The sequence below is a fragment of the Odontesthes bonariensis genome, chromosome 17 (assembly GCF_027942865.1).
Source record: "Odontesthes bonariensis isolate fOdoBon6 chromosome 17, fOdoBon6.hap1, whole genome shotgun sequence".
NCBI lineage: Eukaryota > Metazoa > Chordata > Actinopteri > Atheriniformes > Atherinopsidae > Odontesthes > Odontesthes bonariensis.
Window position 1 is genome coordinate 6,789,037 of NC_134522.1, and position 27,864 is coordinate 6,816,900.

General features: G+C 41.3%; 1 protein-coding gene across 1 annotated transcript in view; it reads left to right on the plus strand.

Moving 5' to 3' along the window:
* ralgapa1 (Ral GTPase activating protein catalytic subunit alpha 1) overlaps window positions 1-27,864 on the plus strand; it is a 72,578-nt gene that overhangs the window by 699 nt on the left and 44,015 nt on the right. The window contains exons 2-30 of the mRNA XM_075488060.1: window positions 2,147-2,257; window positions 2,355-2,404; window positions 3,213-3,270; window positions 3,467-3,510; window positions 3,666-3,843; window positions 3,995-4,110; window positions 4,492-4,630; window positions 4,718-4,926; window positions 6,015-6,338; window positions 6,932-7,111; window positions 7,190-7,261; window positions 7,384-7,532; window positions 7,693-7,816; window positions 8,180-8,326; window positions 8,453-8,543; window positions 8,806-8,970; window positions 10,556-10,702; window positions 12,602-14,452; window positions 17,693-17,817; window positions 17,898-18,132; window positions 21,445-21,633; window positions 21,813-21,983; window positions 22,173-22,366; window positions 22,458-22,556; window positions 22,730-22,885; window positions 23,028-23,156; window positions 23,243-23,368; window positions 24,976-25,034; window positions 26,112-26,220. Coding sequence (XP_075344175.1) covers window positions 2,147-2,257; window positions 2,355-2,404; window positions 3,213-3,270; window positions 3,467-3,510; window positions 3,666-3,843; window positions 3,995-4,110; window positions 4,492-4,630; window positions 4,718-4,926; window positions 6,015-6,338; window positions 6,932-7,111; window positions 7,190-7,261; window positions 7,384-7,532; window positions 7,693-7,816; window positions 8,180-8,326; window positions 8,453-8,543; window positions 8,806-8,970; window positions 10,556-10,702; window positions 12,602-14,452; window positions 17,693-17,817; window positions 17,898-18,132; window positions 21,445-21,633; window positions 21,813-21,983; window positions 22,173-22,366; window positions 22,458-22,556; window positions 22,730-22,885; window positions 23,028-23,156; window positions 23,243-23,368; window positions 24,976-25,034; window positions 26,112-26,220 — 5,747 coding nt within the window. The remainder of the gene's footprint in view (window positions 1-2,146; window positions 2,258-2,354; window positions 2,405-3,212; window positions 3,271-3,466; window positions 3,511-3,665; window positions 3,844-3,994; window positions 4,111-4,491; window positions 4,631-4,717; window positions 4,927-6,014; window positions 6,339-6,931; window positions 7,112-7,189; window positions 7,262-7,383; window positions 7,533-7,692; window positions 7,817-8,179; window positions 8,327-8,452; window positions 8,544-8,805; window positions 8,971-10,555; window positions 10,703-12,601; window positions 14,453-17,692; window positions 17,818-17,897; window positions 18,133-21,444; window positions 21,634-21,812; window positions 21,984-22,172; window positions 22,367-22,457; window positions 22,557-22,729; window positions 22,886-23,027; window positions 23,157-23,242; window positions 23,369-24,975; window positions 25,035-26,111; window positions 26,221-27,864) is intronic.

Below are 27,864 nucleotides of genomic sequence, written 5' to 3' on the forward strand. Positions count from 1 at the left end.
GACGTGATTTGTATTGTGTGCACGTGTTAAACGTTTAATATAAAGTTTCACCAAGGGTTTTTGGACAGACAGAAATACTGTGTGATGTCTGCTTAGCTGACACTGATGCTACACGCTGTTAGTCAGGTTGTTGTGATTGCTTCAGGGGCGTGCCTGAGGGTTGCAGAAAGACCTGACAAGTGAGAAATGCTGACTGTTTGTCTTAGCAGGATAACACAAAACACATTTTGAAATGTTTGGGAGAGATGGGAGGATGACCTGGTATTAACAAGTGATTGCAAGTGTGAGTGTTTGGGTGTGTGTATCTCAGGAGTAGCCGGACCGGAGAGGGAAATAACCTCTAGTATTTCCTCTTTGTGTCCAGTACAGTAGCATAACTTCCTGCTTCTATTGTGAGACCTACTGGGCCCCATGTTTGTGTATGTTGGACGCTAAGAGAAAGGGGTGTGCCCCCTCTCTGTGGTCTGTGGGGAACCCTAGATCATGATAACATCCACAAAGACATGCACTTTTTCAGTGGCTGAACAACACACAACTAAAGAGTTTCAGCAATCATGGAGCCAAATCACTTGAAGAAAGAGCGTTAGTTATTGTTAAACCGTTAACTGTAGCAATACCACAGTCAACAACCTGAATAATTAACGTTGCTGTTGTTCTTATAGATTATTTATTTTGTGAAAGCAGATTAAAGTTAAATTTTTAGAGGGTGAAATAACTCATACCTCGTTTGACTTAATGATTAAACAATGAGCTGCTGCATCTCTTAGTTTTAAAGGTTATCAGGCCATACTTTTACTCACTAGACAGCTAGTTTAGTCTGTGACAGTGGCTGAAACTGATTACATTGATACCTTTGGCTGCTTTTTATCCGAATAAATTTGTCATCATGGACTATTTCAACATTTCATAAAGGAATTTTTAATCAAATTAGCTAAGAAACTGAGTTCCTGACAGTATTCCTGATGATTGTGTAAACTAATGTTACTGCCATGCTACTGGTATAGGCAAATAAGATTTAGTTATTTGATTATTGAGTCAAAAAGAATTTGCAGTCAGTGAAAATCTATGTTTAATAAAGAAGTTTATTACAATCCTATGACTGCCAGCTGTGCTTTTGCTCCCTGGATGCAAGCATCCATTAATGTGAGTATACAAGAAACCCATTATAGTTGCCCACATAGCGTTGTTTTCGGATAATGACTTAATCTTCCCTACATTAACAACAAACCCTGCTCTTAATACGCTAAGAAACACCACTCCTCAACTGTATTTTAGCTGACAGGGTTAGGATTTAATTCTATTATTAGAAATCAATCTCTTTAAATAGTGTGAGAAGTAGCAGTCAAGTGTTGATAAATGTTTTGTTGAAGAGGAAGAGATGGAAAACCACTCAGTGAAGCCATGGGGACCTTACAAGGGTAGCCGCTCAGGCACAGATGACCTCAGTGTGTCTGTCTTCATATAAACAAACCCAAAGATTATCACCAGAGGCCCCTCTTAATCTCAGTTCATCTTTGCACTTATGTGCGCTAGCATGGAGCATAATGTCTGTCATAATTGTATATTTTCTCTCAGTTTTGACCCACTCTGCAGAGGTGCACACTATGGTTTGCATGGAGTGTGTGTGTCATGTATCAGTGCGTAAATGTGTCTCCCATCTAATGACGAGCAGCAGTGCCGAGGTCCAGATCACATGAAGGTAAACTCCCTGTTCTACTGTGACTGGAACCTAAACAGAGCTGTATGTCTTTACTGCTGCTGCTTCACAGAGCTCGGCTTGTGTTTAGAGAGCTCAGATGCAGCAGTGAAGTTGCGTTTCTGAAATCTGTTTCCAGAGATGTGAGGTCAGAAATATGTGGTCTTCAAAACAGGGGTTTTTGAGGAAAAAAACCCTGTTTTTTTTTCATGAGAAAAGATTTTTTTCATGAGACTTTTAGACTGTTGATGGAATGAGAAGAGCTCCTTTCCTTATTCAGGTCTCCTCTTGTAGTTGTATTGTAAGTTGTGTTTTATTTGTATTTTGTGTTGCACTCTGGCGACATTTGTTGGAGGGGAAAAAGGGACGAGAGAGATAATTTCACATTTCTGAAGAAATCAAAGACACATCATTTGTTTTTTTTTTCCCTTTTTCTTTATTTTTCTCCAGAAAATTCAGAGGCTCCGGATCTGAAGCAATTCTTTGACCTGTATTATTCACACATCTACTATGTCTTCTTTGAAAACTTTGTCACCATTGAGGTCAGCCTCAAGCAAAAAGGTCAGTTTTACTGATGGTCAAAGTTTAGAAACAGGAATCGTAAAGTATCCTCAGTCTTTATTGTTGTGCTGTGTTGATGCTAATTTGTGTTTTTCAGGTCATAAGTCTCAGAGGGAGGAGTTGGACTCAATCCTCTTCATCTTTGAGGTGACAAAATCTGTCAAATCCAAATTTGAAGATCTGAGAAAAGTGTTAACATCTGTTCACTATTTATCTATTTGACTGTAGTCATACTCCACCTGGAAACCAGTGGCGTTATGTAACAGTCAGTTATTTCTGAATGTTATGATCATAGATGAACCACTGTTTATGTAGGTTATTTAAGAGATGCACTGTTCCGTGTCTGAATTCAGTTTGAGCACTGACATTTGTGATTACGTTCTGTTACTGTTCCCAGTCAGTACCATAACACCAGCTGGCATTGACCTCAGACTAAGACCACGGGCATTTGGCAACAACTGAGCGGTGGTGCTTTGGAGTAGCATGGATAAGATAGCTGTGTGTGTGTGTTACTGACCTCCATTTGCCCTCAGCTGATTTAAAATGCAGATCAGAGCTGGAAACACTTGTTGGGTGAAAAGTAGGATAGAAGAACCCACAGCATATAAGTCATTCTCTGTTTGTCTGTCTCTTTCAATGTTAAAGAGCGTTTTTTTGTTTGTTTGTTTTTAATAATAATGATGAGATAAATATACTGATGAACATGAGGACAAAGACAGTCATTTACAAAAGCTGATGTTTTCAGATGGGTTTTATTTCAGGTTTAAGTCTGCTTCAGAGGATTTAGAATAAAAGGTTTCTGGTGAAAATGCACACTTACAGACTTTAAAAGATTAATTGGGCATCTTTTGGGGGCGGAGTGTTAATCAATTATTAGTTATTTGTGAATTTTAAACAATTTAATATCACTATATAGCACTTAAGCTTTATTCATTTATTTATTTTCCTTCTCCAGAAAATTCTCCAGCTCCTGCCAGAGAGGATCCAGAGCCGGTGGCAGTTCCACAGCATTGGTAACCCCTTTTCTAGTAATGGCTCATGTGGCCACTCGTAACTATGTCGTGTAATTCAAATGACAAACCTCCTCTAAAATGTCTTAACGGCCGTTTGACAACTTTTATTTACAGTTTTGTTGTTGTGAGCAAAGACAGTTGAAACACGAGTAGATAAAAGCTGTGCAGTGTTGTTTGACACGTATTTCTCTCTCAGGGCTAATCCTTAAGAAGCTGTTGCACACTGGGAACTCTCTGAAGGTACTGTCCTCAACCTCTAAATCCAAATTCTCTACTGGTTACTAAAAGAGGACGTTTATTGTCTTGATTCTCATGTCCAAAGTTTGACCAAGACACAAAAAGCTGCTGTTAACGGATACTTTTTCTGAACTCCTTTTCCATCATCATCATCGTAGATCCGCCGTGAGGGCGTTCGCTTGTTTCTGTTATGGATGCAGGCGCTGCAGAGTAATGCCGAGCGGGAGCAGCTCTGCATGTTTGCTTGTTTGATTCCTGGCTTCCCAGCTCCGCTCTGCCACGGGACCCCGCGTACTCTGGACACTCTGATCAACCCACCCCTGAGTTTGACAGAAAGTTAGTAGAACAAACGGACACAAACACACTTATGTGGATTTAGAGTAACAAATGGAGCTCAGGACCAACGAAATGCACATAGAGAGACAAACAAGAACATACGCTGTTGCTTTTATTGTTATAATAACCTTCCTCCTTTTCCTCCCTGCAGCTCAGGTGACTCCAGAAGAAGTCACACCATTGGTTGCTCCTCAGTCAGGTGACAAAAACCAGGAAGACCTCACTGCCTACTTCCTAGAAGCTCTACTGAAATATATGGTAAACCAGGTATTATCATCATTCTTTACTAACACATTAAATGGAACTGTTGCACCGCTTTACTAATACCACTAAGGCTGAAAACATGGGAGAAACCAAGTAATGGGTCGGTCAGTCACTCATTCGGTGGTACAGTAAGAATCAAATTCCTTACTGGATTCATTAACTCTCTAAAATACACATTGCATCCCCTGTTATCACTCATTCACTTTGGCTTTTCTTCTTCCTGCTGCGTTCACAAACATGCATGCAGGCATTCACACACTGATAACCTTCTTCTCTAAAAACAATGGCGCTCTTCTCTGCTTGACCCGCTTTTCTGCGTGTAGTTCTTTCTGTATAACACAAGCGTTTTTCTCTGTGTTTGTTTGTGTGTTGTGTGTCCACCAGGCGAAGTCTTTAGAGTGGCGCTGTAAAGAGAATCATGAACGTGGCTTCAGCTTCCTCTTTGGGCACTTCAGGAAGTTTTACCTTCCTCACATATTTCCCAACTTTGCCATGGAAACAAGCCTCTACAACCCCATGCTAGGTGAGAAATGTGAACCCAGACTGGACTGGAACAAATTGACTGAAAAGTGGTGATTTATTATTTAAACTCTAACCACTTTCCTTGTAGATGTGCCACAAATGCGTTCCAAGCCGTACTACAGTGTGGTGCGCAGAGAGCAGGATAATGGTGAAACACTTTACTGCACCAAGGAGAGTTTCCTTCAGGCCCGAGTCATCTTTATCCGCTGGCTGGTTTCTTTCTGGTTGGAGCCAAGACCCAACACACAAACACACATCCCAGGAACAGAGGGAGAGAATGTCCCAAAGAACATACAGGTATGTTGCTCACATGTAATATGTTCAGAGGTGGGTAGAGTAGCCACAAATTGTACTCAAGTAAAAGTACTGTTACTTTAGAATAATAAGACTCAAGTAAAAGTAAAAAGTAGTCATCCAAATAATGAGTAAGAGTAAAAAAGTGCTCGGTGAAAAAACTACTCAAGTACTGAGTAACTGTTGAGTAATGTCTGATTTATTTGTTAACACAAGCATTCAATCAGACAGACAAAAATACTAAATAATCATCTTTAGGCTAATTAGAGTTTATCCAATTGATAAAATAAATTAAATTAAAATAATCCAGGTAAATTCAAGTACTTCAATAAAAAAATAAGAGACTTAGGAAATGTTTAAAACATATGTAACCTATAAAACAAACATTCATCTATCCATAGGGAAAAAAAAACGAGTTTAGGGAACTTGCCGCTACATGTTTCCTCAAGTTAGATGTTGAGTTTCTGCTGAAATGTGCGTTTGTTTTGGTTGACACAGAAGACACATAATGTAGCTGCTGTTTCTCACTCTTTGTAAGGTAAACATGCTTTCAGTATGAGGCCTCGTCTGCGTCTTCATTTCCCACCGTTGGTTCTGACATTTTTCATCTGTTTCTTTGTTTGTTTGCTACGACTGCTAATGCTAAAGCTAACCCGTCCCGCCGCTGAGATTGAGTATGGTCACGTGACCAGACTGCACGGCTGCGTCTGATTGGTGGAACACAGTCAGGTGGTAGAGCCTTTGGCGGAAGTCTCTCTCTCTGTCAGAATAAAACATTAAAATGAGGCGTACGGGGGGGGATAAAAATAATGAGGCGTAGAATACCAAAGAGGTAAGAAGAAAAGTAACCAGCTCATTGTAGCCTAATGTAGCGGAGTAAGAGGACAGTTTCTGCTGCACACATCTGCTCAAGGAAAAGGAAAAAGTATAGTGATTTAAAACTACTCCGAGAAGTACAATTGTTTTCAAAAACTTACTCAAGTAAATGTAACTGAGTAAATGTAACTCGATACTACCCACCTCTGAATATGTTGAATAATAAATACCTCTATACAAATCTAAGATCTTACTTTTTATTTACCCACCCCCAGCGAGCAGCAGCCGGACTGGCTGCTCGCTCCGCAGGCAGCTCGGATGATAGTGGTGGAGGAGGGGTTCGGTCTGACAGCCACCTGGAAGGGAGTGGGAGCTCCTTGGGGCCGATAGGAGGTAGCATGGGGATCTGTGGAGGTCCAGGGAATATAGGGGAACCTGAACAGAGTCACTCCAACACCTCTACACTGACTGAGAGAGAACCCAGCTCCTCTTCACTCTGCTCCATGGATGAAGAGCAGCTTACAGACATGGAGGTGGTGAGGAGAGTGCTGACCAGCTCCAGAACCAACGTCAACTTCATCACAGAGATCTTCAGACAGGTAAAGCAGAGATAGTTTCCTTTTTGTCATTATTTTGAAACTTTAAGAGAAAAATAGGTTTGAATACACTAATTCCAACGACAACACTCAGTTAGGGAAAGAGTGAAAATAAAGCCAAATAGTTTGCTTACTGGCCCCAAATCACTCATGCTTTGTGCATCGAGGGATTTGAAACGGAGACTTTCTAGATGAGCGTTGAGATGATTAATGGCTGCGTTACTGTACATCATTGACACGTTTGTATTTAGTTGTATCCATGTGTGTGCTTTGGGCTGCTATCAGTAGCAGCGGTGGATGAACAACATGTTGGAATGCAATACTGCATATTTCTTTTATTTGTGATGTCCTTTTGCAACGAATATCCACAGATTACAAGCAAGAGATTTTCTGGCATCAGTCTTTGTCATCGCCGACTATGGAAGAATAACCACATCTCCTAATATTTAGTTTTCCTGTCATTGTTGCTAAGAGCTGGATCTGAGCGCCTCTGTGTATTCTCAGTCTGTTTACCTTTTTCTGAATAGATCATTTACAGGTTGCTTTATAATTTTACTTCAAAAAATTACTGCAGGTTCTATTTCCCCCCTGTGTAGGCGTTTCTTCTTCCCATGTGTGAGGCAGCTGCATTGCGAAAAGTGGTTCGTGTTTACCAAGAATGGATCTCCATGGAGGACAAGCCGGTGTTCATGAAGGAGCCAGAGGAGGGCCCCTATCCTATACCTGCTGCCACCAGCCTGGATTCAGGTTCTCAGCTTGGAGACAAAGAAGATGAGGTGGACACTTAACCCATCAAAATATTTAAGTTAGCAGTGAGCCATGTTAAGAACACATATCTTTTCTCTCTTTTTCAGAGGATGAACAAAGAGGTTGACAGTGAATTGCTGGAATACAGTGTTCATGCTGGAGTTCAGACTACAATGCAGGCATGGTTCTCACTCAGTCACCCTCATAAACATCATGGTTGCTGTTCTGTCTTTACTCTGTCCAAAATATGTTTTTTTTTTCCCCCACCTTTTTTCATCTAATATCTATGTCTCTTGGTCAGGTATTCATCACCCATTCAGCCAACGTTTTCCTCCTGGAACCTGCTAATGACATCAAAATCCTTTTGGAGGAGCATGTCGACATGTGCAAGCGAGTCCTGAACATCTACCGCAGTCTCGTCATGCACGAAACCATGGACCAGAAGACATGGTAAAACGGAAGTGTATTGCTACAAGACGCCAGTTAATGCATGTGATCTTTTAGAATTATCAAAACAAAAACACAAAGGCTCTCTTCTGTCTGCTGGCCTCTGATTCAGGAGCTTTTTTTTTTTGCCATTTTTAACAAGCGTGCACATATTTGTTCGTAGGGAGCAGATCTTACTGGTTCTTCTGAGGGTGACAGAATCTGTAATGAAAAGACCTCCATCCATTATGCCTCATGGCAAGAAGAACAATACGCTGTCGGGCAGACTGGCTGGGCCTATCTTTCAGGTAAATTATTGTCAGTCTATGTGGGATATGAGACATTTGTGTGTCTTCTATGTAAAATGGATGAATGGAGGGGAATGCTTCGGCCTTTTGTTCAAAGTAGCTCAGTTTCTGGGAGAATTACAGTGCTCTGAGTAATTTGTATGTAAAGTAGTGGTGCATTTATGGCAATGTTATTGTCTATCAAGGGATAGTCTTAGTTTTGGTTTGTCTATTATCCATTTATTTTGTCACAAACACAGTAAGTTTGTAGACACAGTTTTACATCATAATGCAATTTTATTATTTAGATTTCACCACTGGGATGCGACCTTTTCCAACGTGACACTTATTTACCATCTCACCACCCACTTTCTTTCTGTTCAGACGCTGATTGTAGCCTGGATTAAGGCGAACCTGAACGTCTATATAAGCAGAGAACTGTGGGATGACCTTCTCTCTGTCCTCTCCTCCCTGACCTGCTGGGAGGAGCTGGTCACTGAGTGGTCCCTCACCATGGAAACCCTCACAAAGGTATTCACCCCCTGCTCTGCCTTTTTAATGTGCCTGAATAAATTCAGATCAGCTCTGCTATAAGTACAGCTAAAACTGTTAACTGTTACTCTGTGTTAAAGCAGTCATTATATCTTTGTGTCTTAGGTGTTGGCAAGGAACCTGTACAGTGTTGATCTGAACGAGCTGCCTCTGGACAAACTCAGTGAGCAAAAACAGAAGAAACATAAAGGAAAAGGTGAGTCAGTCACCTGAAACCTGCACAGATGGTTTCCTAACAAAGTTCAGTAATAATGTACCACAGGGCTCCTCCATAATATGATAATAGTCTATTTAAACATTGCATTAAGTTTGATGTGTAACATGCACAAAGATCAGGGTGCAGTGCTTTCATTATCTTCCTTAAAAGATACCGGAGCAAAAACACGAAATCTAGCCAGAGATATATAGGAATAACCTACTTGTAAAAGTATTTCAGCTGTCTTCCGTTCATACTCCAGCTACCGGCTCAGAGGGTCAGCGGCAGATTGTGGACCGTTCCTTCTCTAAAAGTTGGAGCAGAGACCAACCAGGTCAGGCAGCAGCCATGAGGCAGCGAAGCGCCACCACTGCTGGCTCACCAGGCATCGAAAAAGCCAGGAGTATTGTACGTCAGAAGACTGTAGGTCAGTATCATCTGTTCTTACATGTCCGACTTTCCTCTATTTGCGAGATACAAGTTTAAAAAAACAGATATTGTTATTGTTAGTCACCTTCTGGCCCGCTTGCTCTGTATTTGACTTTAACTCTCCTTGTATTTTCCTTGTTTTCCATTGACGAGTTACTTTATTGGGACTCCTTCAGTCAAAGTTCCAAGCAAGCTGAGCAGATACTGAACGTTGCCTTGAATAGACAGCAGAGTACTGATTTGTCTGTCCTCCTCTGTGTGTGTGTGTGTGTGTGTGTGTGTGTGTGTGTGTGTGTGTATACAACATCTCTGGAGTCCTCCACTTACCGGCACACTTCCCTGCTCTGTGAGGACAGAAGTTGGCATGTAGTGAAAAACATAAACGGGCAACAAACCTGTGTGCATGAATTCTGAGTCCAGGCTCATGTTTCCAAACAGACCGTATGGATTTACACGTGGCTTATCTTTTAGTTTAATTCATAGAGCTTTTATGTGTTGAATGGTCTCACAATGTGAGAAATTCATTAGATAACAAGACATTTGTGGAGATAAGTAGGCTCAGCTGCACTTTGTGTTATAATTTGACACTATTTGTTCAGTTTTGGACTTTTCCTATGTGAAATTAGTTTGCTTATGCTAACAAACGGCAGCACTGTGCAAAAGTCTTTGGCCACCTCTTCTTTTTCTATATTTAGCTTCCAAGGAGTTTGCCTTTCTTTCAAAGTGGTTTTGATCTATAGTTCTCCAGTTCTTTGGACATTGGCTGCTTTTTTTACTCATTTTCAGAGGAATATGTGTGTTTTTTAAACCACTTAACTCTGACCTATGAATCATTCAGGCAGAAAAAAGGCGCCTAACTCAAGGGATGAACCAGTGTTGTGTCTACACATAACAGACAACTTGGAAATTTAAGTCTATTTAACTGGCAGCATATAAAGAACTGAAGAGTGGCTTCAGGCTTTCTTTGCTCAGTGCTGTGTGTGCAGCTGTTCTCGTTAGTCTTCTTTGTGGCATTTTCTTTTCATGTGTTCAAAATTCCGACTCAGTCAGAGTTCCTTTTTTGTCTGAAAGTGAGATGAATCCCGGCAGCTGAAGTGCTGTGTTTCTGTTTGTGGTGGACGTAAGATTTAAAGTACACAGAAGTGGAAGCTGTCACAGCCTCTCACTGTCTCTCCTGCTGAGCTAACCCTGTCTCACTTGTCCTTCACCTTCCCTGTCCATCATCCCACATCTCCTCTTGAAGCCTCACTAATTTCTTCTTTCTCAAACAGACTTTGTTGAAAAAGCTCTCTCTTTATCCACAAATATTTTTAATTTACTTTTACACAGTGTTTCATCTAAATCTTTCCCTCTAAACACCCAGTTTAAAACCTCTTCTGTCTTTTCTACCTTTTTATTTTCGGTCTATCTGCTGTCATTCTCTTTTTGATTGCCTTTTACCTCATTTCACTCCACCACCTTCACCTTGCTCCTCAATGAAACAATACCCATTTCTTTTGCTTTATTTACTTTCTTTTTCATTCAAATGCTATTCCCCCCTTCTTCGTTATCTCTTCTTTCTATTTCTCTTCCAACTTCCTCAGCCCTGCGTAGCTGCTCTACGGGGGATTCTCTGCTGTCCTCAGCCTTTATCCGCAGTGCTAAGAGTGCTCCTGCTCTGGCTCCGCCTCTTCCTGTCCTCCTCCACCACCACCACCCTTTTCTACCCCCCCTTGCCGACCATCTGGCAGGTACACTTTCTTTGCACCACCTTTCTGCCTGCCTGCCTGACTGCCTGTGTGCTGCCTGTCTACGTGGAAAATGTAGTCTCCAACACATCTGTCAGAAACTGAAAGTATGCCTGTCGTCGTGTTTCCATCAGTTTTTCTGACATTAGTGAAGCAACAGTTTGCATGTACTCCATCAGGAATTGTGGAGCCCCTTTTTAATACAGCTGCAGCTTTTAAAGAAATACTTGAACAAGAAAATGAGATTTAGGATGGTCATTAAAAAAAACTTTACATTGAATGTCGTTTTTTATTTAAAACTAAAACAAAAGTTAGATTTTCTTGAAAGTTTCTGCTGAAACAAATGGACGATAAATGGACGCATATATTCTACATATATAGAGCAGAATTTTCAGTGTTACGTTTAGCTAATTTTCTCTGCTTTATTTAACCGTTAAAGGACATCAGGAATTAGGGTAGTCAACATGATAATTATGCCTTAACGCAATCTCATTTGAACGCTTTCACAAAAATTACTGCCGTCATCATCATCAGACAACATACAAATCAGAATTTTTTTATATCTCTGTCCTATTTTAATCTGTTATCTACTAATGGACTTATTCCCGGAATACGTCCCGCCTTTTCAGATCCAACAAACACAGGAAACTTTGTGTTGTGTGTTTGTTAGATACATTTTAATGTTATTGAATTTGCAATACATGACATTTATTTGGGTGTAAATTGAATTTTTCTTTGTTGACGTGTAGATTGAGCACATTTATGTGTCACCGTAAGGACTTGGACCTGCCTGTTTTCTTGTCCTTCTGCTTGTTTCTCCGTCTTGTTACCTGAATCTTTTTGTTATCTGCCTGACTGCACACATGCTTGCCCCGTTCGAAGAGACTAAACACGTCTGTATTTGTTTCTTACGTGGATTTATTTATTACTCTGTGTTCCTGCACTCTTCTTGTTGATCTTATGTTTTGCGTGACATTTATTTTGTGTGATTTATTGTTGCCGTTGCATTTGCATCGATCCTTCGCCGTCTTTTTATAAGCAGTTGGTGATGATTTTTTTTTTTTATGTAGCCGTTTCTTAAGAGTGTTTACAGCTCTGTAAATGTTTTTTTTATTATTATGAGCTCAAACAGCCTGTGAACATAAGCAGTGAGCTAACACTTTTAGCATATATGCGCAAATTAGTGGCGCTGTGAGCAGGCGGCGTCTATACACTTTAATATAAACAATTTAAATGGTGCGTACGCTTGATGCCCCATGAAGATCCAGTGGTGAGAGAAGCTTAGATGCACACTTTGATCACATGGTTAAGGTAAACACACCAGGGTTGTTTCCAGAAAAAGAAAAAATGGATCAAGTCATTGATTGATCAACTGTATTAACCAGCAAATGATTGCTGGTTTTAAGAGTCTTATTTATCTACTCAGTTATAAATTATTTATTCAATCTTGATCATCTTGAGAGATAATGACTATTTCAAGGTGACGCCACCTCTTTTAGGACTCCTAACCAGTTTATGTACCAGAAAAAGTATAAGGAGCAGACCCACAGATAAATTCAATTAAGAAAAAGAGAAACTAGAAAACTTGTGATTGATAGAAGTTATATTGATATAACTTGGCAGTTGTTAGACATCTATCCTGATAATTCCCGCTTCACGTCAGCAGAGTGATGGATTCTTATTTTTGTTTCACATAAAACCAGAAATCTTAACTCGGTTACCATATATGAGTTTTCTTCTACTTCGTGAGCTACAGTCAGAGACCACAGTCTGAACAAAGATTAGCTTCTGCAGACATGACACTTTAAACATTTAAACATCCTTTTGGGTTGTTGTTCACGAAGATGTTCGTGTACACCTCCACTAACATCTCTCTTCTTTCCTCATCTTTCTGATTACCAGACCTCGAGGATCCACCGATCTCGCTGACGTCCCGCACCTCTCGAATGCGCCACTCATCCCAGAGCGACGAGGCCCCTCCCACCTCCTGCTCTGAGGTCTTCCAGGGAGGGGCTTGTGACCTGGATGCCCCAGCCCCATCCTCCCTTGCAAGGAGCAGCAGTGCCTCTGACATCATGGAGCCTTTCATCGCAGAGCGGGTCAAAGGTGAAGACCCCCAGAGGGATCCTAATTCGATCCCAGGTCCTCCCCACCACCACTCCACAACTACTCCCTCACCTGCAGCCAACAGTCACACAGCTCAACCACTCTCACAATCCCTCACCACCCCTTCTCCCAACCCTTTTCCCTTCTCCAATGGTGTTGTTCCCGCATCCTCAGAGGTACAAGATGATGGTAGAGTTCATGATCAACCCTGGTTTCAGACTAGCTCTCACAGCCAAGGTTCTAGTTCTGACTGGGTAAGCGACTGGGACTCAGCATTTTCCTTTTCATCTGAAAAGGAAATTGATACCGAGGTGGGGGAAGTTGGAGTTGAGGTAGAGGAGGATGATCTATTCTCCTCTATTAGGGACTTCCTCACTCACAAAGGTGAAAGGAAGGTGGAGGCAGGAGAGCGAGATAGTCCTCATCATGCATTAGAAAACAGTGCTGCTTTACCAGCACTGGTGCAAACGGGGGTAGCTAGGTCACAATATGATTATACAGGACACTTAGGAGAAGCCAAACGAGTAGTAAGGGAAGACAAACAGGCAAGTAAATCAGTGAGACATAGCAGTGTGGATTCTACAGAGGAAAATGAGGCAGAGCAGCGGAGTATCTATGAGTGTTTGGAGTTGCAATGTCAGTGGCCGTCGCCCATTAAAGGAAGCGCTAGTTTAGAAAGAACCAATGGGGAGAAAAAGGGAGTTGGAGAGATTACTGGAACAGAATTGGAAGGGAAACTTGACATGTGGAGTCAATTAGGTGAACAAAAACAAGATGATAAAGGAGCAGAAGCAAAGGACAGGCCCATTTTGATAAGACAAGATAATAGCACAGCTGAATCTAGCACTGAATCAGCTCCCCAAACCTCAGAGCCCGCTAAGGCAAAGATGTCTCGTGGTAACACTAAGAAACATCACTCTGGGAGTGTCCACGTCAGCTTCCGGCCCTCAACTGAGTCTGTCCAGTTTCACAACCCTCTTGAGACTAAGGAGGCCCACTGGAAAGCCAGGCTGCGACGACTCAGCCACTTCCACACACACAGTCACTCGGCTGGAGAGAGGACAGGCGCTGGAGCTGGGGCAGGGTCAGGGGGCAAGCTGGGAGCAGGGGGTGCAGGTAAGTTTGGCTCTGTGGCTGGAATTGGCCACAGAACAGGGGCACATGAGAAATTGTCATCTGGGACTGCTTTGGATAGCATTGGGGCTGGAGCCACGGCAGGTATTGGAAGCCTGGAAAGCAGGCCTGGGACTGGAGGGGACAAGGATAAGCTACATTCTGGATCTTCTATGGGGTCCAGCCTGGGCCCTGAGGCACACTCAGAGGTATCTTCAAGTAGTTCAGGTTCCTCAGGCGTGTCCTCCGGAGTGCGTGGACGTTTGGGACGTTCCGCCTTGCGATCTCGAGTGTCCCGCTCACGCTCCCAGGAGCCCGGCAGCACAGCCTCGCGACACCACCAGGGGGCTCTTCTTGGTGGCGTCTATAAGACTGTTGTCCACGCTCTGTCCTCCAAACCTCGGCCCAGAGGTCAGGGCTCATCCCAGGGCTCATCGCCTCAGCGGCAGGGTCGGGCTGCCATGGGTGACGCATCTCTAAGGGATCTCTACTCCCATGTCCTGGGCTACTTTGGACGAAAGACGACCACGCCAGGTGAGGATTGCAACGAACGAAGTGCTCATAGAGGACACAACAGATAAAACAACAGTGGAAAGACAAATGCTCACCAACACATAAACACCAGCAACTCTCCTTTCCTTTTTGGCTGTTTTTAACTGGTTTGTTATGATGGAATGATAATTTTTTTTGGCTGAAATTCATCATCTTGCTGCTGGACTGAAACTCAAACTCCCTGTTGATGTGTTTTCTCTTGAACGTAGCCCCTCCTCCAGCCTGCCTCCTGTCAAGGACCCCATCTCCTCCCATACCTTCCCACTTGTTTCTCTAGCTCAGAGGCTCCCTCCCTCCTCCTGTCCTCTTTCTTCTAAGGGTTTGGGAATTTTAACTTTACACCTCCTTCCCCTATTCTCCACCTCCATCCTCTTCTCAATTTTGCATGCGGCCTCGTCGTGCCTCCTTCGTCTCCCCCCTGGACTTTGGCCCATCTTCAGCATCACAGAAGGAAACGGCAATCTCCAGAGAAGTACCTTTTAGAACAGATAAAAGCACCAATAAAAAGAAAACTAACAAGTCCATTCACAATACCCTTCTAAAAGGTCAGAGGTCATAGCACTCAGAGCTATGTTTGTGGGTATGACAGGGTTACAATTAAGACAATTTTAGAAGTAAAGTTTTTATGTGTAAGCATCTTTTTGTAGTTAATTCTTACACCACTAGAGAGCAGCACGAGACTTTGTGAAAATATCCAGCTTGGTAATAGGTGTAGACACAGAATTTGAATGGATAAAAAAAGGTAAGCACTCTAAAATCTGCAATCTGGAATGGTTATTTGCCTTGCACACTGCCAGATGATGATATCACTTATGATGATTGCTGAACTGCTTGTTTAATATAGCAGTAAATACCTTTTTTAATTTATTTTATTCATTCTAATTCTCAGTGCAGCTGAACTCATGTTGCAAGCCTTTGTCTTGAGGTTTTTTTTGTAAGAGAACTATGATTCATCACCTGAATCTGTCTTGATGTGGAGTCACTGTTGCATAACTTTTCCTCACGATTTCAGGTTTTATTTTCCCTTGGCAACAAGTGCTACATGTGTGTTCAGCTTGTCTACTTATTTGCCTCATAGATATTTCAGCAGCATCCAGTTAGTTATTTTAAAAGTTAAAATGTAGGCATCGCTCTTGCATGATCTGTTAATGTTTGCACTGTCATGAAATTTAGTCGGGCTCATTTATTCCTCTGATGAGTCGCAAAGATTTAAGCTGGGTCTTATGGGCTGTGATATGTTGTCTGTGTGGCTGTTAAACTAGTTAAACGTTTCTCATGCATAACCCTTGTTCTATGGACACAGCTCAAGCCCTGCTGTAGAGCTCTAAAAACAACTTCACACTCCCGTCAGGGTTAGTTGGAATGGTTGTTCCACCTACATTGGACTAATCGAAGAATGCTGTTATTTGTTTCCTCTCATTAGCTTGTTCTTTTTACTGATCTGCGATCAAATAGGACGAGTGTGGGGCCACTTCTATTCTTTAACAGCTTGTGAATCAGGAGGACTACTTGTCGTGTTGCATAGCATTGTCAATACCAACGCTTGACTACAAACAGTAGGTTTGAATGTCTCTGGACATCATGTCGATCAATGTTTTCCAGACTCGGCCTCTGTGCTGGGACTCTGTTGGTCTCAGGCGGATCTTGTAGACATCTTGCTGGGTTACTTTGGCACTCAGTTTTTGTCCTTTATGGCGGCCCATGTAGTGTTGAAATGACTCCTCCTGCTGGGTCGAACTCATACAGAACATTGAGATATTCAGTGTACAGAACAGCAGAGAGAAGTTAAGTCTGTAAAGGCACAATGGAGGGCAGCGGTCGTTGGCACATTTTTAGTGCTACTTTGTGCCTGAACCATGACTCCAACCCTTTAATGCTGCAGTCCAGGGAAACAGGTTGTAAATGTAAGCCTGTCACAGCGTATTCGAACTTGAATGACACAACAATGCTGCTGAGAAATCTTTTTGTTGGTTTATTTTTGTTTTGTTCACGTATCTGTCATTTATTTTGAAGATGTGATGGCAAATAACCATTACAGTTGGATCATTTATAAGCAAACAACTGGATTCTCAATATTTAACGTCGCACTTCGAGAGGAAAAACTGGGTGCGGCATTAACTGTAGGTGTGATTATGCAGAAATGGTCCAGTTAATAATTAGGAGGATGAGAAATTGATTTGTTAGTTAAGAAGAGAACCCTTTTTTTGCTCTGGCTTATTTGATCTCAGCTTAGATTCAGATTTGTTGCAGATTTTGGTCGTAACAGGTAGATGTGATGCTGTTCCAGCAAGCTATTACAAACTAAGCAAAGCTCGTCTTGTTATTCAGTAACAGGTTATGATGTTTTAAATCCAGCTGGATGGCAGCAAAGTAAATAGTTTAATTCTGTTTTCAGTAATTGTAACTTTTATTGACCAAAGTCCTCCCTGACATTGAGCTGGAAGCGACCGAGCTGTCTGCTCTAAAGCCACAGATTCAGGAATTAAAGACAAGTTGGTCAACGATAAAAGCAGCAGATTTACTCCGTTCTCACTGTGGGTTCATACATGCTTTTTTGTTTTTTTTTTGCCATCAGACTTAAAGTAAAGTCTGATGTACTGATTTTGCTGACATTGCATCCAAGCTAACAACAAAATAATCCATAGAAACATAACAACACTAATATAGACATCATTCTCTGCTCCTCTTTGTGCATGATGTGACTTAACTCCTGCATTCCTGTCCTGGTGGGGTTGGATGTGCCTGCTGTTGTGGCTTTTGTTTTTTTTAAATACTTTGTGATAACCTGAATGCCGACAGTACATTCACATCAAGACTCTTCCCACAGTCAAGAGAAATATCATCAATTTGATTAGTTTGAATCTGTTTCATGGATATTGTGACATTTTAACTTTTGATTAGTTTTGAATGAGGAGCTGTGATTAATTATACATGTGCTGAAAATGCGAGTTATGGTGTCAGTCTGATCAGAAATGAAATGTCACTAAATCCCTGCTATAGACTTAAGGCTGGTGGAGTTTATCAACAGTTAATGTTTTTACTTGTTTTCATATTTTCTTTCTTGTCTTTTCGGTCATTTGTGCAGGTGAACGTCGGTTACCGCCTCTGTCAGTGTCAGCCCACAGATCTTTATTTGTCCACCATTAATATGGATGAGTCTTTACTTTTGCCTTTGAATGTCAAAATCAATTTATGTCTCAAAGTGCGTTTGTTTGTGTTTAGCCAACAAAGAGGAAGTTGTCCAGAAGGCCCGTCCTGTCTCCAGTGATGTAGGAAGCAGCAATCCAAACTTCTCCGACCTCATGGATGAGTTCATCCAGGAGAGGCTGAGGGCCAAAGGGACAGGGGTCGGTATAACACACCGTTTCATCATCAAAATGTCCCTAAGCATCGAAGCTAAAACTTCAACGTTCCCCTTGAAATGCAGGGTCGTCGTGGCAGCAGTCCAGGAAGTCTGGAGGTTCCCAGAGACCTGCCAGAGCTCCTGGAGGCTGGTCAGAGTCCTGGGTCACGACCCACCGATGATCTGCGGCCTATTGATGATCCTGGGGTTCCCTCTGAGTGGACGTCACCGGCAAGTGCCAGCGGCTCTGATGTCATCAGCTCCGACAGCCAGTCGGACTCCTTCAACGCCTTTCAGTACTCCACCTGCAAATTTGAAAGTAAGTAACCAAATATTAACTTGTACCGGATTCCCAAACGAGACCCTGCAACATTATTTCTTACCTTTTTTTAAAAAAAACATTTTTGTGTTGAATTGCCATTATTTCTACTTAAAACTTACAAAAAAAAAACAGATAATAGCTCAGGTTTAGCAGAAAAAGACAAAAGTGTAATGCATTCACTTAAAAAAGCTTTCTGTAGATCAGCTTCACAGAAGCAAACCATGTCCTGCCTGCTTAGTTTAATCCAGTTCTGTCAGTTTGGCTTTTAGACCCTGGGATTTACTCGTGATTTTCTAAAAAAAAAAAAAAAAAAAAAAAAAAAAAACAGCAGATTTTTTTTCACAAGTGAATGCTTCATTCTTCTGTAGATTCACACTCCAGCTTTCATATAAACAAAACAAATATTGATCTTTCATTAAAAAGGAAGAAAGATTATTACTATAAGACACTTCCTCCTCTGTTCTACTTTTAAAGTTCTTATGAACTCATATTATAAGTATCACTGTTATGATATGAACTGCCTTGCTCAGAATGAATTGTCTACACACCTTTATGGGACCATTCAATGACAAAAATAATTAAATCTGTATTTTAGCATTTGTAATATCCTGGAAAATGTACCATACGTCATAAAAGCATATGTAAATTGTCTAGTTACAGCACATATTTCAAATACAGCAGGTACAAAAGAGAAGGTTAAGGGGCTTATACACCACGTAAAGAGTTTGTGTGGAGCCATGGAGAACATCCGTCTTTCTTGACTTTCTGGTGCGTAACACACCGTTGGCTCTGCTGGACCCTGTCAATGAGACAGATTCAGAGCCGGCCCAAGGCATATGCCAACTACGCGGTCGCTTAGGGCCCCCACGCCACCAGGGTGCCCCAGAGAGCACCGAGACGTTGTGATAAAAAAGTAAATATAGACATGAAATTAAAATAACATTGAATAATTTAAACAAAATTGTATTACACCAGAAAAAAATTAAATAATTTTGACAAAATACTAATACTAGGTTTATTTATGCCTCCTGTTGGCTGCTGCCACCGTTGGGCAAAATTATTTAAGTGTTGTATTTATTATTTAAGTATTTCATTTTGATTACTTTACTTTATTTTTCTGTAAGATAATGTGAATGTCATTTGATTCTATTTCTGATTTGGATTTTGAACATTTTGCACACCATTGCACATCTGAAATAAATTAAACTATTTAACGTGTTTACTATAAATGCAGTCTCCAGCCTGCTGATGTTACTTTCAAATAGTTAAATTAATGAGCCATACTTATACATCACTCTTTATGTAGAAGTTAATTAAACCATATTTATGAGTTTGCTATCCCTTTAAAGCTGCAGTCTGCAATTCTTTTTCAAGCATAATGCCTGGAACTGTCCGGGGATTCTGAAAGTAGTACATTAAATACCCCAATACAAAAAAAACCGAGTTCTCTAGGTCCCTTATATGTCCCGCTAGGTCCCTCCAAAGCCAGCAGGTTTGTTTACAAAATTGCAGACCGGACCGGTAAAAGGTAACCAATCAGGTTACGAGCTGGGCTCTGCTGCCTGTCAATCACCGATTGTGCACGCGCGATACAAGGTAGGCTCGTCCCCACACTTATTTATCTGGACTATTGAACTTCATTACGGGCTAGTCTACTTACTGTGTCTTCCATGATCGCAAATGACAGGTGAGTTGATGAATGAGGAGTCGTGTACGCGCATCTGGCGTGCATGTAGACGTGCACGAGTTCTCATGTGTTTTGATGGGGCGGGACAGGAAGTTGAATAACTTTGCATTTCTTGCATTTTGCGACTACGGAGGTCACCGTTTTCAACTTCAAGCGTTCTGATAGATCATGTAAACTCTTAAAATGCCAAAAATTAGGACTCTACGTATGACAACAACAAATCCTGCAGACTGCAGCTTTAAGGTTAAAAACAAGAATGACACCTGTATAATGTGAGATGATTACAAATAATGCTAATGATTGTGGGTCCATTACACACATAACAGTGTAGCCTGTGGAATAATGAGACATCTGGAGCTGAGGTGATGGTAGGGGGGCCCCAAATGAAATTCTGCTTAAGGCCACATAAAGGCTTGGGCCGGCCCTGGACAGATCAGTCTGATTGGTTGTTTATTGTAGTGAATGAACATTGTTTATGAACTTTAATATGACATTAACTCTTATTTTTCAAGGCATGAAGCACTCCAAACTTATTTCCTCGCCTACAGCTGTAAATTGTAAGTCCTCGTTGGCAGTTGGAGGCCGTCTCTGAGTCTTTAGTCGTGTCAGAGGTGTCGGGAGAGCAAGAGTTCTCTGAAGAAAGCAGTCATTAAGTGATTCAAGACAAAGTTATTTTAACATGTTGATGACCCACCTTGCAATGAGAAGAGTTTGCATCCAATCAGGAGTTTGTCAACGTTTTTAATTTCCACAGCTGATTTAAAACAGTAGGTGGTTCCTGATCAGCACACTCAAGCTAAACAGGTTTTTCCTAAAAGAAAAACACATAAAATTATAAAAGCAAATTTCACCGAGAGCCATTTCATGTTGACTTAAAAAACTTCATGTTTTCAGATCTTTCTTTGAATTTTTTTTTACAACAAATCAATCACAGTTTGGCATCTTACAATAGAAATTAAAAGGAAATCATGTTTGAAAACATACTCTGAATATGAAGGTTGGACATCTGCGCCGTAACATCAACCATTAGTGTGCGAACTCTTGTTTGGAAGTTTGTCATTCAGCTGTTAAGATGCTGGGACCGACATAAAATGGACATATCTCACTAGAAAACAAGGGTTTCCACTGGGGGATAGTCTTGGTTTATTTCCAGGGCTGGCAATTGAAGCGGACATGGAGGTGCAAAAAAAACTCTAAAACAAAGTCAGTTTCCATAGATTCCATGTGTACAGTTTGGTTTAAAAGGTTTTGGTTTCTACAGCTAATTCTCCAGTTCTTACACATTGGATTAAAACTCATCGTTTTGCTTAATTCAGGGCAGGGTAACTTTGACATGCGAGTTGCCCAGTGGATGTCCATAATGTCCACAGGATCTTCCTCAGATCAGGCTGTTGTTTGTCATTTGTGGTGTAAAAAGCCCAGCTGATGGCCCTGGATGCTTAACTTAAGACTTAAAAATGGCAGCCGACTAAACAGCCGTTAACATCACTGTTATGTCAGTTGGAAGATCAACTTCTGGGGGGATTTACTCACTTTTTGATTATCGAGTGGTCAGTCAAGGACCTGCGGTGAATGACGGAGACTGACAAAACTGTTCAACATACGCCATTTTTCTTCTGTAGATTTTACCTTCAGTTCAGACGCATGTGGAGGAGGAGTTGGTGCTAGAGGAGGCGGGGGCCGAGGCAGCTCATTGGACCAAGATAGCCTTGGAGGGGGCGTGACTTCTGAAGAACATGAAGTAGCCAGCTTGACAACACTTCATATTGACTCAGAGACCAGCAGCCTCAGCCACACTGTCACTGTCACTGGTGTGTACATATTAAGCCGGCTACTGTTCTGTGCAGCAACAACATAAAGTCTCCTTTAAAAGTCGTCATAAGAAACGGACTTAAAGTCTAGTTTATCACCAGAATCAAACTTCAGATGGTAAATCAGGAGTTGCTCATGTTTCTTTTCTCTCTTTTGGTATGTCCTCCTTCTTGTTTAGGCTCTGAGAGTGCCTCACCCATGCATTCCCTTGGGGGCTCTCGTTCCCAGACTCCCTCTCCTGCCACACTCACAGCAGAACACACTGCACACACACACTCCCATTCGCACACACACTTACAGCTGGACCAGAAACTCCACAACTCTGTCCTGCAGACTCCTGACGACCTGGGTAATAAACCTGCACACATTTACAAACGTGTGCTTTCAAATAACCTTTCTTTTTCTTCTTCTTGTTGATTGCTAATTATGTTAATGAATGTAAAATAAATCATTGTAAGTGCTTGTATGTTTTCTCCTCTAAGGCCTCAGCTTTTAATGAGGAAAAAGAATCCCTGATTGATTTATTGATTCATTCTAGAAACAAGTGAGTTCCCCAGTGAGGACTGCAGTGTGATGGCTGGTGGCTCTCTAACTGGATGGCACGCAGATGTTGCCACGGTAATGTGGCGGAGGATGTTGGGTATCCTGGGGGATGTCAACACCATCAAGGACCCTGAGATCCACGCTCAGGTCTTTGACTACTTGTGTGAACTGTGGCAAAACTTGGCCAAAGTGAGAAATGATAAATCCAGGTGATACGCAATTATTACTCAAAACTTTATCTTATGATTGTGGTGGTCAATTTGGGCATTTCTCTTTTCAGATAAGGGATAATTTGGGGATTTCCCTGGACAACCAGTCATCTCCCCCACCTCCCGTGTTGATCCCTCCTCTCAGAATCCTCACTCCTTGGCTGTTCAAGGTAGGTGTGATTGAGAAATCTTGAGAATAGCTGTATTTTGCTCTGTTTCCCACGTGAAAAGGGGTTTGAAAATGCATTTGCTTGCTCTCTGTTGTGGTAAATATGAGGCTCTGTATACATGCACACTATGCTTCGTTCGTGTTTTCACACATTTATGTGTTTTCTCCCTTAAGGCCACCATGTTGACAGAACGTTACAAGCAGGGGAAGCTTCATGCCTACAAGCTAATCTGCAGGATCATGAAGAGACGACAAGATGTTTCCCCAAACACGGACTTTCTCACACACTTCTACAATATTATGCACCAAGGACTGCTGCACCAAGACCAGGTATCGGCCAAGATATGTTTTCTTTGTTTAAATATATGTAGAATAGAATTGGTCAAGCCTTTACTTTTTGTTTGACATAATTTGTGTTCTAAATTAGTTTTACATGGAGTTTTAAATGGTAAAGATGATCTTTCTTCTGCAGGACATCGTGAACACCATCATCAAGCACTGCAGTCCGAGGTTTTTTAGTATTGGTCTGCCTGGAGCCACCATGCTTATCCTGGACTTTATCATTGCAGCATCGAGAGTCACCGCCTGCTCATCACTCAATGTGAGAACCAAGCAGCAGTGTGCAGGACTGATTGCGTTCCTTTTTCTTTGCTTTATGTCACCTTCTCTCCCTCTCTTCTTTCCAAGGCTCCAAGAGTTGAAGCCCAGGTCCTTCTTGGATCTCTGGTGTGTTTTCCTAACTTGTATGGGGAGCTTCCAGCCCTCCATCCCACCACAGCCGACATGGTACTAACCAAGTTTCCTGATGTCAAGGTAAATGAGAGTAACAGCACTGTTTACCGGGGCCATGACAGGTCACCTTACCAATGCACTGGAAAAAATCAAAGTCTTACCAAGTATATTTGTCTCATTTCTAGTCAAAATATCTCATTACACTTAATATAAGACACAACTGCCTAACAAGTACCATTTCAGCCAGATATAGGGACTTGTTTGAAGACAATACATCTGGAATATCTTGTTAAATGAAAAAGTCTTGAAAACAAATTGTTTTGAGTCGGATTTCATATGAAACAAGCTTTTTTATAACATTTGAAGGTGGTTTTTAAGCTAATTGCAATATCACTTTTATCTTAAAAGTCCCAAATATCACATCTTATTTCAAGAAATCTTGACAAGCTGATTTTCACTAGTTCCATTGGCAGATTTATTTTGCTTATTTCAAGCAAAAACATCTTGTATTTGTTGTTTTTCTTACTTATTTTTGGAGGGGCGTTTTTTCCAGTGTGTACTTGTACAAAATGCCTGTATACATTGTACTAATGTGCTGTATCTATGTTCTTTGTGGTAGTGTCGTAGTACACCGATCAGACATAACTTTATGACCAACCAGTCAGTGCATGGACAAAGAACATCTTATTACTCATTAGTAAAACATCCTTCAGGCTCTCTTGGTCATGTATTTGGGTCTCTGTGGATTGAACTCGCTTCCTAAAGATGGCATCAGGTCCCATCAGACTGGCACCCCAGGAGTTTTTAGGCTGGGTTAACCCCTCAGACTCTTTGATGTGTTTTTCGTGCCCTTTCTAAGCGGTTTTTGGGCCTCACTGCTGTCATGCTGGGGAAGGTCTGCTACTTTAGACGAGTGCTGCTGCAATATGAGAGCTGTGACTAGTCTGTAATAATATGCAGTGTCAAAATAGCATTTATGTGAATGCCAAGATGCAGGTTTTCCCAGCAGAACATTGGATTTTAACAAGATGAGCAGTGTTGCTCACTTTACATGTCAGTGGTTTTATTTTTGTGGCTGATCTATGTTAACCATGGTGGAGAAATGGAAATTAAAGACATGTTAATGTGCTTTAAAACTGACATCTTCTTAAACAAAGGTTAAAAAATGTATCTACTTCATACCTAATCCAGGTCAGTCCACAACTTAAACTCATGTCTGCTGTCCGTAGGTCTCTCAGCACAAAAGTAATCGGTTAATGTCTCATCAGCTATTCTTGAAACAGCTCAGGGCTGTGGGAGTAATGTTGTTTTTGTTGTTGTTTCTGCGTAAACAGCTAATGCCATGCGCGGCAGTGCCTCCGGCTCGCTCGCTGTTTTTTTTTTACGAGGCAGAAACTTGTTTTGAATCACTAAGCGGTCATTAACACTTACTGAAAGGACGAGACCAGCGAGTGTGTGAATGTGTCTGAACTGTGACCGTGTCCACATTTGGTGCAGCACATGTTTGCATGGTGTACAGTATATTAACTCCTCATTATCTTATTCCTTGCATGAGTTCTCTTGTTATCTGAATGTTTTAAGGACTCACTCAGTTTTATTCATTATTCGCGCCCCTTGTAGGAGTTACTTTGTTTTAAGAAGTTACGAATTAGACAGACATTTAATCAGAATTGTGTTTTGGTTTTTAGGAGCACATTATCAAAACCATCCTGACCTCTGCAAGGGATGAACCCTCTGCTCCTGCTCGGTAAGTTTTTCCTGTCTGAAGAGGATTCAGTCAGCTCTCCTGCATGTTCTCCTAAAGATCTGACTAATTGTATTTGTGCTCCAAGAATGCCAGTATGTTTTTATTAGGGCTGGGCAACGATTAAAATTTTTAATCTAATTAATCACATGATTTCCCTGATTAATCACGATTAATCGCATTTGTACGCAAAATCCAAAAATGAATTCAAAAGTAGTGTATAGCTTTTAGCATTTAGTTTTATTTTAAATGTGCTGCCATATGAATGAAAGTGCCATAACATTTGTTGTGCAAACACACTTTTAACATCAACATCTTTCTGTAGTTTTTATGTAGAAGCCTCGCTCCACTGTCTGTTTCCTTGAATGACTTGCTGCTATCAGTTGTGTGTTTTGCCTTTAAGTGATATTTTAGACTGGAACTACTACGCTGAGAAGACAATTCAACTTGGCAGTGTTTACAGATGACTTTGGTTCTGTCGACTCCGCCGTCTGGAAGAACTTTAAAATGAAAATGGCCGAGTAAAAGTTCCGTACCCTTCTCCATGGATCCGGCGATTACTATTTTTTTTCCGGTTCCGCAGCAGACAGCAACAGACTTTTACAAAATAAAAGCCTGTGAGCACCAGACTTTTACAATAATAAAATAAATAATAAAACAGGGGTGGTCCGTGGCGTAGTGGGTTGAGCAGGCGCCCCATGTACAGAGGCTATAGTCCTCGCTGCAGCTGGCCCCGGTTCGAGTCCCGCATAGGACGGCCCTGTGCTGCGTGTTGTTCCCCCTCTCTCTGCCCCCTGCTTCCTGTCTCTCTGAACTTTCCTATCCATTAAAGGCACAAAAGACCCAAAAAATAAGGAAAAAAATGCGTTAATGCGCGATAAAATATTTATCAGCGTTAAATAATTAACGAGTTAACTCGCCCAGCCCTAGTTTTTATTAATGTATGTTTCATATTAGTCGTTGTGGCCGTACATGAATGTGCAGTTAGTTTAGATTGATCCCATGTGTAATTTTAACCATAATCACAGTATCTCTGTGCATGTGGGTCACTGATAACTAATAATATCCTTGTTTTGTCAGGTGTGTTGCACTGTGTAGTCTGGGTGTCTGGCTGTGTGAGGAGTTGGCTCGTGGGACTCAACATCCACAGATTAAAGAAGCTCTCAATGTCATCTGTGTCACCCTGAAGGTAAGTCACCTCTTTACTTTTATGCACACGAGTCATGTTGGGTCCAACTTAATACGTTTCCACCTATTTAAACATTTTTTATTCAACTATGAATCTATAAGGCTTACAAAGGATTTTACCCATGTGACTACTGTCCCTGATCGTGATCCAGTGAAATAATGCAATAAAATATAAAGACGCAGCTCAATTAAAAATCAAAAGGCACAAATCTAAAGATACAAGTGGAATATTTAGGGTGGGGGGGTGAAACATAAGCAAGTCAAACACTTTGAAGGATTCATTGCTTTGTTTGCACATTGTCTCACCCGGTGATTATTGTGTGGATATTCTATGCTGCAGACATTAACTTTCCCACACGATCTTCCCTTTTCTGGTGTGAAAATGACTAGAGTAAAGAATACAGCAGAGCAATATGAGAGTGAATGAAGATATTATGATAAAAATCCTGGAGTAATATGTCCATTGTGTTGATAAGTAAGTGTACTGCATAGATGTGAGCTTAAAACAGCAATGCAACCTGATAATTAATGTAAAAATGTATCTTTCTTATACGTCACCATTTCTGAATTGGTGCCACTGCAGTAAGATTTCCAAATGTTCCAATTTATGCAGAAAATTGGAATGTGAATCTTAACATAATTCTTTGTTGCAAATATTTGCTGAAACTAGATCGCCGATCTACACAGAACTGTGGTTTTAGAATAAATTCAACAAGGAGACATACACATAAGTCGTAATGTGAACACTTTTGAAATAAATTAACTGTTTAGGTTTCAGGAACGGGTCGTTTTGCTGCACGAACATGTGGTTTTAATATTGGATGAGTCGGTGGTGGGTATGTTTAACATGGTGGGCTGTAAGCAGACAAAGTGGGATGGAAAACATTGTTATTGTTGTAGAAATTGCCTGAGTTGTTGTTGTCTGTTTTAGGCAACTAGACTGGGAGGCCTGTGGATCAAATAATACTGTCCAATATTTACTGTCTCATCTGTAGCCAAGTGGCTCTAGATGGACACGAACGCACACGCGCACATACCTTTTCCACCTTGGAATCCCCAGCTCATGTATCGGCAGCCAATGGCCTGCTAAGACGCTGCCATAACACACACACACACCTGCTCCTGGGAGCAAACCCTGGACTGTAAATATGTTTGGTCCTTCTTCAGATAGGAGACAAATCCAGGCGGAATGCTGCAAGCTGTGTCTTATACACACACACAAACTGCTCACACATATTTATATATATTTACATACACAAACACATCTTGTCCACTTTGGAATCTCCTTGCCTTCACAGCAGCAGCCAGTCGTCCCAGCCATGGGCTATGTGGCATGTACGCACAATTATACACACATGCACAACCTTGAGGGATTGTCATATTTCCATGCAGAGCCACTTCCTCCTGTTGGCCATCTTGTCTTCCATCCCTTTCATCTATAAGCATTTTTTTTTTTTTTTCAGGCAGTGATCCACATTGGAGCCTGACTAATGTGTAAACCCAGTCTCTTCTTATCAACCTCCCTGGGTTTTATTGTGTTGTACACACTCTTTGCACCTTAAATATATCGTGGGTCTAGTGAATATAACAATGGATAGTTGGAACATAAAATAGCTTTACTCTGAACTTCTTATGTACCACATGT